Raw genomic sequence first — 18,308 nt, 5'->3', positions numbered from 1 at the left:
GTCATAGCCTGGCACCTTTGTGGCATAAGTGTTTCTTTGCCACTTATTAGCCCAAACCAGAATGTTGTCCAGGTCTTGCTGCATGCAGGCATGGACTGCTTCAGTATCTGGGGAGTTGTGAATTGTACTGAACACTGTGCAATCATCAGCGAACAACCCCACTTCTGACCTTATGGTGGAGGGAAGGTCATTGATGAAGCAGCTGAAGATGGTTAGGTCTAGGACATTACCCTGCAGAACTCCTGTAGCAATGTCTTGCGACTAAGGTGATTGTTCTCCAACAACCACCTTCCATCTTCCTTTGTGCTAGGTATGACTCCAACCAGTGCAGAGTTTCCCCTTGATTCCCATTGACTTCAATTTTGCCTGGGCGCTTTGATGCCACACTCAGTCAAATGCTGCCTCACCTCTGGAACCCAGCTCTTTTGTCCATGTTTGGACCAAGACTGTAATGAGGCCTGGAGCTGAGTGGACTTGGTGGAACCCAAACCGAGCATCAGTGAGCAGGTTGTTGCTGACTAAGTGCCGCTTGATAACACTGTCGACGTCACCTTCCATCACTTTGCTGATGATTGAGAGTAGACTGATGGGGAGATAATTAACCAGATTGGATTTGTCCTCCTTTTTGTGGACAAATTTCTATTTCGTCAGGTAGATGCCCATGTTGTAGCTGTACTGGAACAGCTTGGCTAGAGGCACAGCTAGTTCTGGAGCACAAGTCTTCAGTACTGCAGCTGGGATGTTGTTCGGGTCCATAGCCTTTGCTGTATCCAGTGCCTTCAGCCATTTCTTGATGTCACATGGAATGAATCGAATTGACTGAAGACTGTTCCGAAGAAGGGTCACTGACCCGAAACGTTAACTCTGCATCTCTTTCCACAGATGCTGCCAGACCTGCTGAGTGGTTCCATCATTTCTTGTTTTTATTTTATGACTGAAGACTGGGTTCAATGATGGTGGGGACCTGAAGAGGAGGCCAAAATGGATCATCCATTTGACACTTCTGGCTGAAGATGATTACAAATGCTTCAGCCTTGTCTTCTGTACTGACTGGTCTAAGGAGAGCAATCCTAATTGCTCTCCATGTAATTGAAGTTTTTCATCTCTGTGTTATGATCCTGTAGTTTTTGTTCCGGGAATCATGCGGTGTGCCTTTAAGGCTGGAAAAGGATCAGTACTGCTTTAAGGCAGCAAGCTCCAGGGACTGAGTCAAAGAATGCATTCTCGTTACCGTAGGATACAGCCACTCAGGACCAAGGACATGAGATACAATGTTGCCGATTGATGTTTGAAACTAGCTAAAAATAACTGGCTTTTGACACAGACACAGACTGGTAGCTGGACCAGCATGGACGCAACAATGATCTCTGATAATTTAAACTGAAGGAAGGGAAGTTAGACTGTGACAATCTTTTATCCCTCAAAATTCTAAAGCCAAATTGATTCATTAAAATGTTCGCGAGTTGTTGATCAGCTGAGGTCATCGCTGGACGAAAGAGAAGTTGAAGATTTGGATGTTGGACATTTTTGTTCTCCCCATCTGATGCTTTGAGGTTCCACTTCAGCAGGAACGTAAATCTGCAAGGACACTAATTTGTCTAATTTACATGTTGTTTATATCTCAGTAGCGTTTAAGAATTTAGTTTTTTCTAATTAAACAGTTAATTTGTTGATCTAAGGACACCTGGTTTGGTTCGCCTCATTTCGGGGGTTAATAGATGGTCAATTTGGCTGTGGTTTTGTTTAATTTGGAAAGTTTAAAATGATATGTTAGGCGATCTGTGGAGAGGCAGGACTGAATCAACAGTGCATTTCTCCCACCACAATCAGAATTATATATTTTGATTGGGGGCTTTGTGGTGAGCAGTCGGTCATAACACTTTGTCGTAAAGCATCACAGGAGTGTTCACAAACAATTTTTTTTTTCTTAATATAAATGACCTGGACTTGGGTCTCGGGCAAACTTTGAGAATGATACAAAACTTGGCAACGTAGTAAATTGGCTCATCCAGTCTGTTTGAAACTTAATCTGTTCTGATGCAGAGCAGCAGCTGCTGCGTTGAGAAATGGAGGGTAAGTAATTAGTGCATATATCCCCTTTAAGAAGAGTCATCTTCATGACTGGTGCCGCTTTGTGTTTGCGGATGTTTGTGGTCTGTGCTTCCTGGTGAGTGGGATAGTAGGAGACTTCAGGAGGACGTAGACAGGCTGGTGGAAGGGGCAGAGACGGAGCAGATGCAATTCAATGTGGATAAGTTTGATGTGATGCACTTTGCGAGGAACAACATTGAGAGGCAGTATAAGGTCAATGGTACTATTTTGCAGGGGGAAGTTGTAAGAGCTGCAGGACACGGGGATGCTTATTGAATCATTGAAGCTGGCAGGGCAAGGTGACAAGGCAGTAGAAAAGGCATATAGGATACTTGGCTTTGTAAATATGGGTATTCAATATAAATACGAGCAAGCAATGCTTTTTTTTTACAAATCTCAAGTTTGGCGGCAGCTGCAAAAATGTGTACAATTTTGGACACCACATTTTAGGAAAGATGTCAATGCACCGAGGAGCTTTTACAGGATGATACCAGGGATGAGGGACTTCAGTTATGTGGAGAGATTGGAGAATTGGGATTGTTCTTCTTCGAGAATATCACAATCAGCACAATTTTTTTACAGTTCACAGTTATATTAGGAAAAAGAAATATTAGGTCAGGTGACCAAAAGCTTGGTCAAAGAAGTAAGCTTTATGGGATGCCTGAAAAGAGGTTCAGGGTGGGAATTTCAGCACTTAGGGCCAAGATAATGTTGTGGCCTGTGATAATGGAATCCAATAGGTCTCCACTTTTATAGTGGGGTGGCTGCCTGAAGTTTCTTTTTCCCCACCTTCACGTTAAACTCCCTCCATCTCGCCTCCATTCAATCCCTCTGTCCTATGAGAGACCTTCGCTGAGGCAGCCAGGCCATGAATGGCCGTTCACTGAGGCAGCCGGGCCGTGATTGGCCGGTCATGAGACGGCCTGGCCGTGGTTGGCCGCCCACTGAGGCAGCCGGGCCGTGATTGGTCGGCCATGAGACGGCCGGCCGTGGTTGGCAGGCCACTGAGGCAACCTGGCTGTGATTGGCCGTCCATGAGGCGGCCGCGTTGTGATAAGCTGGTCACTGAGGAAGCCGGGTCGTGACTGGCTGTCACTGCGGCAGCTGTGCTGTGGTTGGTTGCCGAGGGTGGGGCGTTTTCTAGGCTCTGATTGGCTGGTCCGGTGTATTTGAAATTTAAACAGTTGTGGCGCGCGCGGAGCGGCTGCGAGAAGAAGTAAAGCGGTGAGTAACTGGGGTGTGTTAATGCTTTAAAATCCTAGTAACGTTAACAATCTGGTGCTGGGTTGAGTCACGGGCTTTCCGTCTCATTGAAGGAACCTGCTGGTACGAGGTGTATGTGGAGGCTACGATTGTAGCCCGGAGTTTGTAACCGCACTCGGATCTGTTTCAGAGCCCCGGGTGAGGGGAAGGGAAATGGATATTGGTTGTAGGAATTGCTCAAAAGGCAGAAAGACTATGGATCATCCTGGAATGCAAAGATTCTCCGAATGTTCTCTTTTTTTTCCAGCCCCAACCCCCTTCCCCAACCCCCTCCAGCAACTTACAAGGAGCTTATGGACTTATATCTCCGATTGAAACCATCGGTCCAGCTGCCCTCTTCTTGTCTACCAAGTCAATGTTTTCCCCCCACGCCCCACCCTGTATTTGCAACACTCTCTCCTCTAAAACTTACTTCTTTGACCAAGCTTTTAGTTATCTGTCTCCTTTGACTTGCTGGCCATTCCTGTGACTTTCTCTGGAAGGTTTTCCTATGTTGAAGGCACTATATGAATGCAGCTTGATGTTACAGGGTCAATCTTGGTTGGATGGAAAGGAGATCTTTAAGCCAATCTGATGCCTGACAGTTATCTCCTTTTGTGGTAATGTGACCTGTGGTGGGGATATGTTGTGAGTTCCTCTTTGCCCATGGGGTGGCTGCTTTCAACCCACAAACTCTCCTTTTTTTTTACCTGAAGCTGTACTCACAGCAGTTGGTCTGTCTCCCTTTCAGTCTTGGATTTAATCCCTCTATCCCAGTGGTAATTTGGGTGTTGACCTCCTATTTTCCCACCTGGGTAAAGGTCCTGTTTTACTCACATTTTCTTCTTTGTCCTATACTGTGTCTCCTTTTGTCATGTTCTCCCCATCTCTCAATCCTAATTGTTGCCGAAGGCGGAGGAAGGATGTAAGTTTATGATTGTGCACTGCAGTAACATGAACCTGTACAACAGCTTGCATTCATACAGAGCTTTTAATTTAGAAAAATATCCCACATTTCATCTTAGAGGTGTATTCTGAAAAAATTAATGCTAAGCCAAAGGAGATTTGGAAGGGGTGACAGAAAGCTTGATCAGAGGAGGATGACGGTCATAGAGTGTTGGAAGAGTCAAGTCTGGAGGTGACAAAAGAATGAATGATGGAAGCTGAGTGATGTGGAGTTGAACTCGGCGGTCTTTGTGCTGGAGAGGATGCAGGGTCGCAATTTCACTTGTGATCGATTTAGAATGGCAATAGTGATCTTTTTGGACTGAGACTAAGGACATAAGCTCTGTCATGTTCCAGGGAAAAATGTAGAGCCCACTGAACCCTTGTATGGACCTATAACCAAGCAATGCCTCCAGTTTTACATTGACAAGAGTGTGAATGGTTGGCTTGTAATGAGTCTTCTAGAGTGCTGCTAATTGCTATCAAGTTAAGGACTGCATTGTGGCTGACATGTGAAATTCTTGTAATCATGCTGAGAAGCAGCCCAATTACAATATTGTTTTTGACTTCAAATTATATTGTTTGAGAGTATTTTGAGTGAAAACATGAGTGTGATAATGCCACTGAGAGAAGTTTGAGGTGAGGAATTAATGTTGCTCTGGCAGCAAATTGATCATTAAAGCATAATGACTTAACTAGTAGAAAGGTGTAAAGGGAGTATCTTTTTCATGTTTGAAATTAATACTTGGGATTTATGAATGCCCATATCACTGACCTCGAGAGTTAGTCGGGTAGAGAAACTTTGCTAATGGGGTTGCGACGGGTGCCAGATAGGAATTAAGAGCCACTTGGGCTTATAAATTGCAAATTATAAGTTTTATAATGGTCGGGGAATCTATAAAACACAGGGACACAGTCTCAGTATAAGAGGCTGATCATTTAGGACTGAGATGAGGAGGAATTACTTCATTCACATACAAAAAGATGTTATGCTACAGAACTGAAAACATATTCAAACTGCCTTATTGTTTATGTATTTCAAGCTATCATGACTAAGCTTAATCACATTTCTTTTGACCAACCTAACTACACAGTTGTGCGATTAACATATTGAATAAATGTTTTGATTAATAATACAAAATAGACATTTTGAGATGGTCTTTCCAAGGTGGGTAGATTAATTTGAAATATCAGCAGCCTCCGATCCCTTCAGTCCACATTTTCATGGTGTTAAACCTGTAGTTTAAGCCGTCACATGTTAGGCGGGTCTGGGCTGTCAAACACCCTGGCCACTTGTATGGCTTGATTGCGAGTATATAATGTGGACTGGTGTTTTTGGTTCAACCAGCGGGCTGAAAAAGAGCAATGATGGCTGCGAGGATCAGAACGTCTGGACAATCAGGAAAATGTAGGACACGAGTCTGACCCACGTTCTAAACCACATCCCACCATTTATGATTGACAAGGATGGCAGTGCCATTCTCAGTGTCCTCATTGATCTAAAGCATCTGGACAAGATGGACTTGGGAAGGTCCTGTCCTATCCAGGATGGCTTGCAGACTGACTGACGGTGGTGGAATAGGATGGCCAAAGTCGACAATGGACTTGAGCCTTGTGCTGTGAGGCCAGTTCCCACCTGAGCTCAGTGACATTGTGTTGATGGATAAGCAGGAGGGTGACACTCTCGATCTGTACCAGGGAGCTGGAAGCAAGGCAGAACCTGGCAGAGTAAATGGGACAGGAGAGCTCACCCATGATCGTCTGTTTGGCAGTGATGGTTATGTAATTTTGTCCTCTTCCCAGATAGACCGACTTGGTCTTCCCCCACCCCACTTGGTACACCAGAGGGAGATTCTGTCAAGGGAAATACGCATGCTGGGGTAGAGTGCTGACTAATGTCGCAGGCAAATCCATTCTGCTGGGCACAGCAAAGTGGATCCCACTGATTCAAAATGCCCTCCTCAGCTCTTGGAGAGTGGAAAGGCTCAGGCAACAGGGAGTCAACTGGTTTGCAGTTGAAAGAGACACTTGGGGATGGGAAGGCCAAACCATGTCTGTGGATACTCTGGAGCCTAGCAATAATTGAAGTGTACTCCAGCCACTGCTGGAGAGGCTGATTTTTCACAAAGGCAAGAACCTGGTTGGTGGCTATATCACTGAGGCCCTTCTGAACCAGAGAATGGAGGACCCGTGCAAGCTTATTGGTCTGACGAGCTTCATATTGAGCTGATTTTTGGTAGGCTAGAAAGGAAGAAGCTTGTACAATCTCAATATGCAACTGTTGCCTTGTACGTTTGCCACATTAAAAGAAATGCTCCAAAAACAGCTAATGGAATGAAATAATATTGCTCTTTCAAAATACTGGGTTAAAATAATGACATACTGGCTCAAAACTCTTAATATCTGAATTTTAAAAGGAGGGAAAGATAAATCTGAATGCTTTTTCTTAACGTTATTTAGCAGTAATCATTTTTCAGCTAATGAAGGCAATCACTGGTTATCTTGTATCGCAATGTCTAATTCCTCTTTTTCAGGAAATAATGCCACCAAGGCGGAAAACAACTGGTCGCAAAAAGAATGCACTGGAATTAAAGAGGCAGGAAAAGCTTCAAGCTTTCCTGAAGGATTTTGACATTGAAGGTAGTGTGCTCAGTTAACTGTGATAATATTTGTAAAAGAAATCTGTGTAGACAATACCTTTCAGTTCTCCCTAATTCTCTATTCTTTTGTTTGAACGAATTAATCTGGCATCCTCTTCTCCTGTAACGGTATGTTTTCTTGTCTCCCTCTCCTAATCTTTGTATCCAAATTTAACTTTACTCTATCTCACTGTTTCTCTCTGGCATCATGTCCTTTTTATAAGCTTTGTGGATTTGACTTTCAGCCTTCTGGTTCCAGGACTGATGAAAGGTCAGCGACCTGAAGCGTTAATGTTATTTCTCTCTCCACAGATGCTGCCTGACATGTTGAGTGTTTCCAGCATTTTCTGTTTTTTAACATTATTTCTGATTTGTGTATTTTACTGATTCTTATATGGTTTCTGGTCAGCCAGTCTCAGAACAATATTTTGTCTTTTTTTCATTCTTTCCCTCCCATCTCTCTGAAAAAAATTGATCTAGCTGATTTATTTTGAGTTTGGGTGGTGGTATATTGCTGTGGCACTTTGCACCTATCAGTGCCAAGCTTTAATGCTTGTAGTGAATGGGAGAAAAAACTCCTCCTATTCTCCAGCAATAACACCTTAATGAAGCTGGACAGTGGTTAATTTCAGTCTGTAACTGCACTTAATGTTTCCTGGTCTGAGTTGTGATTTTTTTTTCTGTAGTTGCTCGGCGAAAGAGAGAGATGGAAAAAACACTGAACAGTCTTCTCCTCACAGTAGATGCTTGTTACAGCCGTGCAATTATGAAACTTCCACTGGCTGTTAGACAGATGAATTACCTGGATTATCTTGGTAAGACATTGCCCCCCCCCCCCCCACCTTATATCTGTTGGGCACTCTCAAAGGCTTGAGATGGATTGGGGCTCTCAGAAATCGCTGCTATATTTTTCTAAATTTATCCAGCTGAGGGTCTGAATTGTTAGCACATTAAGTCTGTGGTAGTTGCAACAAACTCCACATTTGAACATTCTAGCCTTTATTGGTCAGTTTCTCCAGAATTCAGGAATGGGTGATCTGGAGGTGCAAAATGGAATTAAAGTGCATTTGTCAAGTTTTTGAACAACTTTGTTTTTACTGTTTGGGACTAAAGAAGGAAACCTGTTCCATTTTGGGCATTTGCTATTGTTTTAAGGGGTGTAATGGGAGTGGGTAGGTCATTAATTAAGATATTTAAATCCTGTTCCCATCGCCGAGCGGTAATATGGGGCAGGGCCTTCCCAGCGTCGAAGCCTGTAGCAGGCCTCTCCCGGAGGCATTTTCTGCCCCCCCGGGTCTTTGATGATCCAGTGCATTGTTAAGTTTAATAGCCAAATTCTCAGGTATTTGCGACAGTCTGATTGAAGGGTTTTGTAATAATGGGGATAATTGGGTAACACAGCATTAATCATTGTTCTTGAGTTCAAACCACCACACCACTCCCTGCTCCCCACTCCAGAACTTGAGCAGTGAATCTAAGCTACCATCTCAGTGCAGAGCTGAGGGAATGTCTTCCTTCAGATGGAATGTTATGCTGAGGTCCTGTTAAACATTTCATGCTACCACTTGATGGATGTTTACCAGTATTCTGACCAACATTTTCTCTCAACCAAAGCCATTTGTGAGACCCTGATGTGCACAAAATAGGCAAATGTGTTAAACATGTCAAACTATGTAACTATGACTATATTTTCAAAAGTAAATCATTAGGTATGAAACACTGGGATATTCTGAGCACATGAGTGGTACTGTATAGATGCAAGTCCTTTTATCACATTAGTTAGACTGATCAAACAAGGTCAACTTAAGACCCAGCACTGCCCATCCCTTCAATTTAAGTTTAACTTGTACTTGCTTCCCAGCAAGAAAGTCCCTTGTAATAGTACAGTGTCCTTGGCTAAAGGTAATTACAGTGATACCTGTAAATTAGGAACACCTAAAGCACTTGCATTAAGTGTTACTTCAAAATGCACCTGCAGGCTGACAAGTCTCCGGGTCCTAATGTACTTCATCCTAGATTCCTAAAAGAAGTGACTAGTGAGATAATTGATGCATTCGTTTTTAATTTTCTAAAATTCCCTAGATTTGGGGAAGGTTCCATTAGATTGGAAAATAGTAAATGTAACTCCCTTTAGTCAAAAAGGGAGGGAGACAGAAAGCAGGAAACTGCAGGCCAGTTAGCTTAACATCTGTCTTAGGGAAAATATTAGCTGCTATTAAAGACGTTATAGCAGGGCCCCTAGAAAAATTGAAGGCATCGGGCAGAGTCAACATGATTTTGTGAAAGGGAAATCATGTTTAACCAATTTATTGAAGTTCTTTGAAGAAGTAACATGTGCTGTGGATAAAGAGGAACAGGTGGATATACTGTACTTAGATTCCTAGAAAGCATTTGATGAGGTAACCCGTCAAAGGTTATTGCAGTAAATGAAAGCTCAGGGTGTAGGGGGTAACATTGGCATGGATAGAAGATTGGGTAGCTAACAGGAAACCGAGAATAGGCAAAAATGGGTCATTTTCTGGCTAGTAAGATTTAATGAGTGGTGTGCCTCAGGGATCAGGGCGTCAACATTTTACAATTTATCTCAATGTCTTGGATTAAGGGACCAAATGTATGGTTGCTAAATTTGCTGATGACACCAAGATTATGTAGGAAACTAAGTTGTGAAAAGGACATATGGAGGCTTCAAAGGGATATAGATAGGTTAAGTGAGTGGGCAAAGATCTGGCAAATGGAGCATAATGTGGGAAACTGAGATAGTCCATTTTGGCAGGAAGAATAAAAAAGCATATCTAAATGGTGAGAGATTGCAGAGGGATGTGGGTGTCCTATTGCATGAATTGCAAAATGTTAGTATGCAAGTTCAGCAAGTAATTAGGAAAGCTAATAGAATGTTATCATTTATTGCGAGGGGAATTGAATACATAAGTAGGGAGGTTATGCTTCAGTTATACAGGGCATTGGTGAGACCACATCTGGAATACTGTGTATAGTATTGGTCTCCTTATTTAAGGAAGGATGTAAATGCGTTGGAAGCAGTTCAGAGAAGGTTTACTGGACCAATACCTGGAATGGGTGGTTTGTCTTATGGGGAAAGGTTGGACAGGCTAGACTTGTATCCGCTGGACTTTAGGAGAGTAAGAGGCAACTGGATTGAAACATATAAGATCCTGAGGGGTCTTGACAGGGTGGATGTGGAAAGGATGTTTCCCTTTGTGGGAGAATCTCAAACTAGGGGTCACTGTTTAAAAATAAGGGGTCACCCATTTAAATCAGATGAGGAGAATTTTTCTCTGAGGGTCGTGAGTCTTTGGAACTCTCTTCCTCAAAAGGCAGTGGAAGCAGAGTCTTTGAATATTTTTAAGGCAGAGGTAGATAGATTTTTGATAAGCAAGGGGATTGAAGGTTAGTGGGGGTTGGTGGGAATGTGGAGTCGCAGTTACAATCAGATCAGCCATTATCTTATTGAATGGTGGAGCAGGATCAAAGGGCAGAGTGGCCCATTCTTGCTTCTAATTCGTATGTTCATATATACTTGTCGTCATTCTATGTACAGTAAACCAGATGAGCATAATATTCCAAGATTCCTGCAGCCTCTCCTGTGACCATGCTTAATTTTGGAGCCCTGCCAGCAAGATGTGACTTCAGGTCATTTTCTGTTTGTTAGGTTTCCTTGTTCATTATCCTTTTCGATTTTGAGGAAGGGATGTTCTGATCCTGCGATCTTCTGTGTTGGCAGCATAGCTGCTCTATGGCTAGAGTACCTGGAGGATCCCAGCCAAATTGGGGGATGTTAATGTCTTGCAGACCCTCTTTCTCTGGGTACTTCAGCTGCTAATGTTTGATGTGCTGGGGGTTGGTAAGGAGGCTGTTAGCTCATCAGTACCTAATGTGCTGGTGGACTAGGTTGTCAACTCTGGCTGGAGGTTAAAGAACTAGAATATATATCTAAACCAAGTAATGAAGCAGACGTCAATAAATTTGCAGAATGCATTAAAACAGCAAACAGTACAGATCTTATGAAAGAAATGTGAGACAGAAATAAAATCCACCCTGGATGAAATGGGGGGGGAGGCAGTGTGCCAACTCTGACGGTACTTCGATAGAAAACCTGAAGGACCTTGAGGGAACCTGTTCCACCTTACCACCAATGCTGTCACTCTTGCGGTTGAAAACTCAAACAATAGTTTTAAAAAAAATCACAGCTGGACTGTCCATATCCCTCTATCAGAGGATGTAGAGCCACTCAAAAATATTGATAATTGGAGATCAGTAGCAATAGGACCAACACTGCTCCATCTCTTGATCAAAATAATTACAAAAAGATTGGCTGATGTGATCAGGATTTTAAATTCAAGACAGAAGGGTTTCATAGCAAATTACCAAGCTGTAAGTAGAATATAGTCATACTCCAAGACATTATGAAAGGAATGAAAAGCAATTTAAAAAGAAACAACTTGCAGTGCTGCTCATAGACATGGCCAAGGCCTTCCACTCTTGGCCACAATATGATATACAAAGGTCTGGCAAGAATGGGACTGAAAAAAACAATTTTTTAACCTGACCAAAAACTTGTGCCAATGCTACAACTATTATCGAGGATGATGGAAAAATAGGAACCCGATCACCATCAAGAAAGTAGGCACACAATGCAACCACTTTCCCCATTACTTTTTTACATAACTATAGACCAATTACCCTGCTTGCTGGGAAATGATGGCTCCGGCATATGGATAGAAAGCATTGACAACTCCAAGAAGTGCACAGCACTAGCATTTGCTGCTGGTATCGCATTATTAACTGACTCCCATGCTGGGATGAGTAAAATTTATCTATTTTAGAATCATTCTGCAGGTGAACAGGATTAGAAATTAGTATTTTTTTAAAAGGCAGCCGGGTTCCAAATGTCAACCAAGAACAAGACTTTCCTGTACAATCATGGAAAGAAATGGGCCTCAGGCAGCAAAGGTCTGCAATACATAACCCCTGGAAAAGTAGAAAAATATCTTGGGGCCCGAATCAATCCATGGACAGAAAAAATTATCAAGTTAGGTACACCATCTCAAAGAAGTTGACCACAAACCTACATGATACCAAGAAACTATTATCATCTGATTCTCGGGGGTATCAAAACAATTAATCAATTCGGACAGAATAATTTAAAAGGCAGTCAAGGAAATTCTACACCTACCCAGTGATATCTCTGACTGATCGCTTTATTCAAGAAGCAGACGGCAGATTGAGCCCACGTAAGTTTAAAGCCCACATAGCAGCAGCGATAATTAGGAAGCTTGAAGCCTTGGAGAAGTCAAATGACCCTATTGTAAAAGCGTCTTTCAAGTATCAAGGAACGAACAAAGGTAACATCAAAAAACTATTTTAAAAAAATCTAAAAGCCTTCAGAGGTAAAGGAGCAAAAAAATCATTGAAGAAGTAGTCCACAGGAAGCAATGGTAGTGATGCAGAAAAACTAGAACCAGATGTATTGGAAAAACTACAACATATAATACCTGCGGGGTGGCAAGGGCAAAAGACCAATCTAATTGAATTCTCGGATTTGAAAATGGGTAAATCTACTATTGCAACAACAAAACTTCACACAATTGGGTGAGCTTAACGGGCAGTATATTTACGTTCAAATATATACCCCAGATAGGCCATCATTTGGAAGGTGGATCAATGCAACTTTACAGAAGCTGCAGTCTTGCCCCATATATCAAGGAGTCGTCTCTCCGTTAAGAAGACAAGCATAAAGAAACACAAGATCCTCAAAAGAGTAAAGAACAAGATCAGTATATGGCTGGACAGCTTACATCAAACGTACTCCTCTCGACAGTAAACTATGGAAACCAGATATTGTTTCCTTTTTTTGGATGACGTGTTTGTAGTCAATGTGACAATGCTTTACGAGGATAATGGCAAGTCATGAAAAGATGTGGCAAGAGAAATACAAACATCTTGAATAATAATAAAGAATGATTAACAGTGCCAGCATAAAGTTCTTTGGAATTGTAATAGCCAGAGGCAAATAGATAAAACTTAACATCCTTAACATTCCTCAAAATTAACAAATACATAGCTTTTGCTAATCAAACCCCAAGGTTAACACTACTGTTAACACTGGAAATTCTTCACATTTTCATGGATTCTTAATTGAGCCATAGTAGACCAAGGACTTTTAATTAGCTGTAGTATTCAGATTTAAATATACTTGTAATAGTTATGTAAATATATTAGAAATAATGTAAATTAGCAGTATTAGTGTGTGTATGCTAGGTAAGTGTTAGCCGCATTTGTAACAAATTTCAAACATCCAAAGATGCTAAGGATATACGGTAAACATTGCCAAATAACAATACAACCATGTACTTATGTGGATGAATTCCAACGCTTGATATAATTGAAGCACCAGGAAATTAGATATACCATTATCACCCTTCCCAAAACATATTATCCTAGAGCCCAGTCAACACTCTGCCCTCTGCTTAGCTGGGGCATTTCACCAGATTTCGCCTCATGGAAGAGCCACGTAAATACTTGGAAAGGGTATTTCAGAGTGTAATTTTTTTAGACAAATGCCTCGATATCTAATTAGTGACACCTTGTACTTATCTGTGTATCCGGTGTTTGTGTTGTGAATGGACTTGGTGCATTTCTGTCTTCAATTAATTATTTGCGCGTGTCTAATTTCGAGGGGCAATTTGTATCTGTTATTTGGCACTGTCAAAAAATATCCATTTTATGGGTTTCACTATTACCAATTATGAATTTTTCCCTTTCTTTTCTTTAAAGCCATGGGTGGAAGTGCACAAGCAGTGGCTGAAGTTGAACAAGTAAGTTTTTTTTTTTTTCTTTAATTCATTCATGGGGTATAGGTGTCACTGCCAAGGCCAGCATGTATTGCCCATCCCTAATTACTCTTTAGACTCTGCTCTTGTCACATCAAATCTTTGGGTGCTAAATGTGAAGTAAAATCTTAATGCAACCTAATGCCCTTTCAGAAGGGTAAGGTGTCAAAGACTCCCAGGTGGCATACTGTGTAACTAATTCTTCCCAGTTTGGTACTATGCCATAGAGACTAGGAATCTTCTAGATTTGTAATGTATTGGAGTTCTTGGTAAAATTAAACCAAGGTATGCAAATAGCGTAACAGTTAAGATTTTATCGTTTGAAAGTTTTTTTTTGCAAAAAAAAAGTCTGAATTCCTAGTCACAACACTGATTTTAGCACCGTTTCTGCAGTCCAGACTCTATAGTAGTTAACTTGGTCGGCTCACATGTGCCTGTTGCTGGCCAAAGCCAAATGATATGGTAGTCAGCTGGATGAGGAGTCTTATCCCTATTTAATAAAACTAATAATTCAATTTGTCTCATAACTGTTACAAGGGATTGCAAAGTGATCATTTGAACCCGTGTCAGAAGTTGACAAATTTATGTTTCTGTTGTATAGGACCTTGGTCAGACCCCATCTGGAGTACTGTTCAAATTTGAGTACCACACCTCAGGGAGGACATATTGGTCTCAGAGGTGGTATAGTGCAGATTCATCAGAATTATTCTGGGGCTAAAAGGGTTAAATTAGGACAGGTTGGGAAAAATTTGGTTTGTATTTCCTTCTGTTGAGGGGTGATCTAACTGAAGTGTTTAAACTGATAAAATGATCTGATCGGGTAGAAAACAGAGCAACTATTTAATAGAGGTGTACAAGATTATGATTGGATAGAAAAGTTAGACAAGGAAAAATTGTTCCCATTAACTAATGATACAAGGACTAGGGGGCGCACATTGAAGGTTTTGGGCAAGAGACGCAGGGGGCAAATGAGGAAGAACTTTATTACGCAGCAGGTGGTAATGACCTGGAACTTGCTACCCACAAGTGTGGTGGAAGCGGAGACAACCAATAACTGCAAAAGGGAATTGGATGGCCACTTGAAGGAAATAAACTTACAGGGTTACAGCGATAGCCTCCTTCTGTGCCATATATGACTATATAATGGGGGCAATCCAGAACCAGGGGCACAATCTTAAAATTAGAGCTAATCAACTTGGGAGTGAAATTTAGGAAGCACTTTTTCCACACAAAGGGTAGACAGGATGCTGGGACAATTGAAATTTTCAAGATTGGGAGAGACAGCTCTTTTTTTTTATTAGGTTAAGAAACAAAGGGATATGAATCAAAGGTGGATAAGTGGAGTTAATATGCAGATCAGCCATGTTAAATGTGAATGGTAGAACAGACTCAAGGGGCTGAATGGTTTGCTTCTATTCCTATATCATGTATTGAAAAGGAAATGAAAGATGGATACCCTAGTCAAGGTGCCATTTGTCTTGGCTGCTTTGAATTTTTATCTAGTTCTCGTAGACAATTCAGAAGTATTAGTGAAATTTAACAAAAATCATTATACCTAGAAGACTCTAGGACTGCAATTTTAAAACTCCTACCTCCCTATACACTGCTGCTCCCGCTTCTTTTACCCTCCCCGCTGATCTGCCTCTCGCCACTGTTCCTGCTCCTTTTTTCCTCCCTGTTCTGCTTTTTGCCATTGTTCCTGTGCCTCTTTTTTTTTTGATCCTCCCTATTGGGAGCAGCAGTGAGAGGCAGACCAGCAGGGGAGGTGTGTGGGTTCAGATCCCACACACGGCATTCAAAAAAAAAAAAATCCTAGCATGACTTCGGAGAAAGTCAGATAAGTGGCTGTGGCACGACCCTGGCTGGAGACACCAGCAGCAACGAAGGATAAGAGAGGGAGCATCGACCTGGCTGGAGGGGAACGGAGATGGCAACCTGGAGGCGGAAGCGGCAACCTGGAGCTGCTCCCTTCGCACACCTGGAGGACAAGGTCTCACCTACTTTTGTGACAATCTGGGCTCTGCCAGTCGATGCCGTCAACATTCATACAGTAACATTAAGAGTTAATGGCTAAGGGAGTAAACCGACAAAATCTGAATGGAGTCACGTTAGGCGGTTGGTGTTTCCTTCAAGTTAACATCTTCCAGCAACTCCTGTAACTTAATAGGCCTCCTATGTATAGGCTTTCGTCTTTACTCTGGACACCAGCCTATGAGGTTGAGAGCAGGTGCTAGGCAGTTTCCACCTCCTAAAACCATGCCTAGGCTACGCAGAAAACAAAGAATGGTAACCTTTGGCTTGGAAGCTGGAATGTGAGAACTTTGTGCCTTGAAATGAACACCGGCCCACACTCCACAGCAAGTGCATGCAAGATAGCCCTGATTGACAGTGAGCTACATAAGATTGGTGTCAACATTGCCACTCTACAACAAACCAGATTAGCTGACGCAGGCATTATGGGGAGGTGATGGTGTAGTAGTAATGTCACTGGACTAGTAATCTAGAGCCCAGGCTAACGCCCTGAGGTCATGGGTTCGAATCCCACCATGGCAGATGGTGAAATTTGAATTCAATTAATAAAATCTGGAATTAAAAGCTAGTCTAATGGTGACTATGAAACCATTGTCAATTGTCATTAAAAACCCATCTGGTTGATTCACTAATGTCCTTTTTAGGGAAGGAAATCTGCTGTCCTTGCCTGGTGTGGCCTACCTGTGACTACAGACCCACAGCAATGTGGTTGACTCAAATGCCCTCTAAAATGGCCCAATAAGCCACTCAGTTCAAGGGAAATTAGGGCTAGGCAATAAATGCTGGCCTAGCCAGCGACACCCACATCCCACAAACAAATAAAGGCTGCGTTTGCTGACAGCGAAACCACTAGGTGGTGGTGTACTAGTACATGTGCAAATGCAGCCTATTCCACTGAAATGTCGCTGTCTGTGATGTTCAAGTAGCTGCCAGGGCTAAAGATGGCGCTGCTCAATTTATCACAGAAAAACAACTTCAACCAATGGCAGCACACAATGGACATGTTTGATACTCTGAGAACATTGCGCTGTTTAAAATCTCATCGGAAGGACAGCACCTCTGACAGAATTACGGAGGGTGTGCAGCACTGAGTTTTCAGTGCCATCCCACTCCCCCGCTGCTCCCACCACACCCCCCCCAACTCCCTGGCTGCTCACTCTCCGCATCCTTCACCCCCCCCCCCCCCCCCCTCCGTCACCCCTCATGGCCAGAGAGCATGGGTGGGTGGGGAGCAAGCGATCAGCCTGGAGTGAGTGGCCGAGGGGCAAAAGAATTTTCCTGCACAAGCGCCAGTTAGTGCTGGCAGGGCAAGACGTAGCTGCGCAGCATCTCTGTGCGCTGGAGATCATTTGCGCATGTTCACAGCTTGGAGCACTCTGTCAGTGGGCTGCTGCATTGTCAGGAATCACTTTTTGTTAAAAACAAAAGACTCTTTGAGAGGCTAATTACACCTTCTACTAGCATAGAAAGACTGCTGAAGATTGTGAGTAGTTAAGGCTTTTCAGTAAGCAACTGGCTGACAGTCAATTGAGCAGCTAGCAGCAACCTTGGAGCGCCTCAGTCTCCTTGCGGCTAGCATCTCATGGACTCGCCAACTCTCTGTCAGCATCTCCGATAAAGAGAATTTCTATGACTCCCCAGCTGACATTCTGAGGAACATCCCAAATGGCTATTCATCCTGGGTGACTTCAACGCACGTGTTGGGGACGGCAGTGATTCATGGCCAATGTGCTTCAGTCCTCATGGGGTGGGCAAGATCAACGATAACGGACAAAGCCTTCTTAAGCTTTGTGCCCTGAATGGACTCTGCATCACCAACACCTTCTTCCAGGGCAGATACTGCCGCAAGGTATCATGGCATCACCCAAGGTCTGAACATCGGCACCAACTAGCGATGACTGGGTCTAGGAGCTCTGATCTGCCCACTGTTCACACCCGCACCTATCTCAGTGCAGATTGCGATACTGAGCACTCACTGACCACACAACAGTGAGGATACACCCCAAATGTTGTTCAGCTCCACACATGACAGCCCGCTACGTATCAATATCCCTTACACAAGCAATGATGTCAAATACCAGCACTTCGCTCTGTTGCTAGAATGCTTACTACCCACCAAAGCCTTAACGGGAAGCACCGAAGCTGACATTGAGCTTTGTGCCTTGTAAGCTTCAATCGTCTATGAAGCAGCAGAAGCATTTATTTGATAAAGGTGGAACCAACAACAAGGACTGGTTCGAGACCTAATCACCTGAGCTGATATGTCGTTGATGCAAAAAAAAACAAAGCCTTAACATAGACCCAACAGCTAAGACACTGCATGACCTGAAAGTAGCCAAGACAGGCGTGGATACTGTGTAAACAAACACCAGGTCAACTTCTGTCAAATCCAAACTGCACGTGACAGAGGAAATCTATGAGCTATGTATGGAGGTATCGAGAGCGCTTGGCCCGGCCATCACCAAAGTTGTTCCCCTGAAGTCAACAGGTGGTGAAGTACTCATCGACAGAA

The 18,308-nt window shown here is 42.8% G+C and overlaps 1 protein-coding gene across 2 annotated transcripts in view; it reads left to right on the top strand.

Moving 5' to 3' along the window:
* Nucleotides 1-3,235: 3,235 nt before the first annotated feature.
* Nucleotides 3,236-18,308, top strand: part of cdca8 (cell division cycle associated 8) — a 29,255-nt gene continuing 14,182 nt past the window's right edge. The window contains exons 1-4 of one of the 2 annotated variants that reach the window (XM_068011158.1): nucleotides 3,236-3,315; nucleotides 6,813-6,918; nucleotides 7,604-7,732; nucleotides 13,710-13,750. In XM_068011158.1, the coding sequence (XP_067867259.1) occupies nucleotides 6,819-6,918; nucleotides 7,604-7,732; nucleotides 13,710-13,750 (270 nt within the window). In that variant the 5' untranslated portion in view covers nucleotides 3,236-3,315; nucleotides 6,813-6,818. Of the gene's footprint in view, nucleotides 3,316-3,685; nucleotides 3,706-6,812; nucleotides 6,919-7,603; nucleotides 7,733-13,709; nucleotides 13,751-18,308 lie in introns of those variants that run through there. The other variant, XM_068011159.1, reaches the window with a different exon arrangement.

The sequence above is a fragment of the Heterodontus francisci genome, chromosome 31, assembly GCF_036365525.1.
Source record: "Heterodontus francisci isolate sHetFra1 chromosome 31, sHetFra1.hap1, whole genome shotgun sequence".
Lineage (NCBI taxonomy): Eukaryota > Metazoa > Chordata > Chondrichthyes > Heterodontiformes > Heterodontidae > Heterodontus > Heterodontus francisci.
This window is presented reverse-complemented; position numbering and strand designations above follow the sequence as displayed.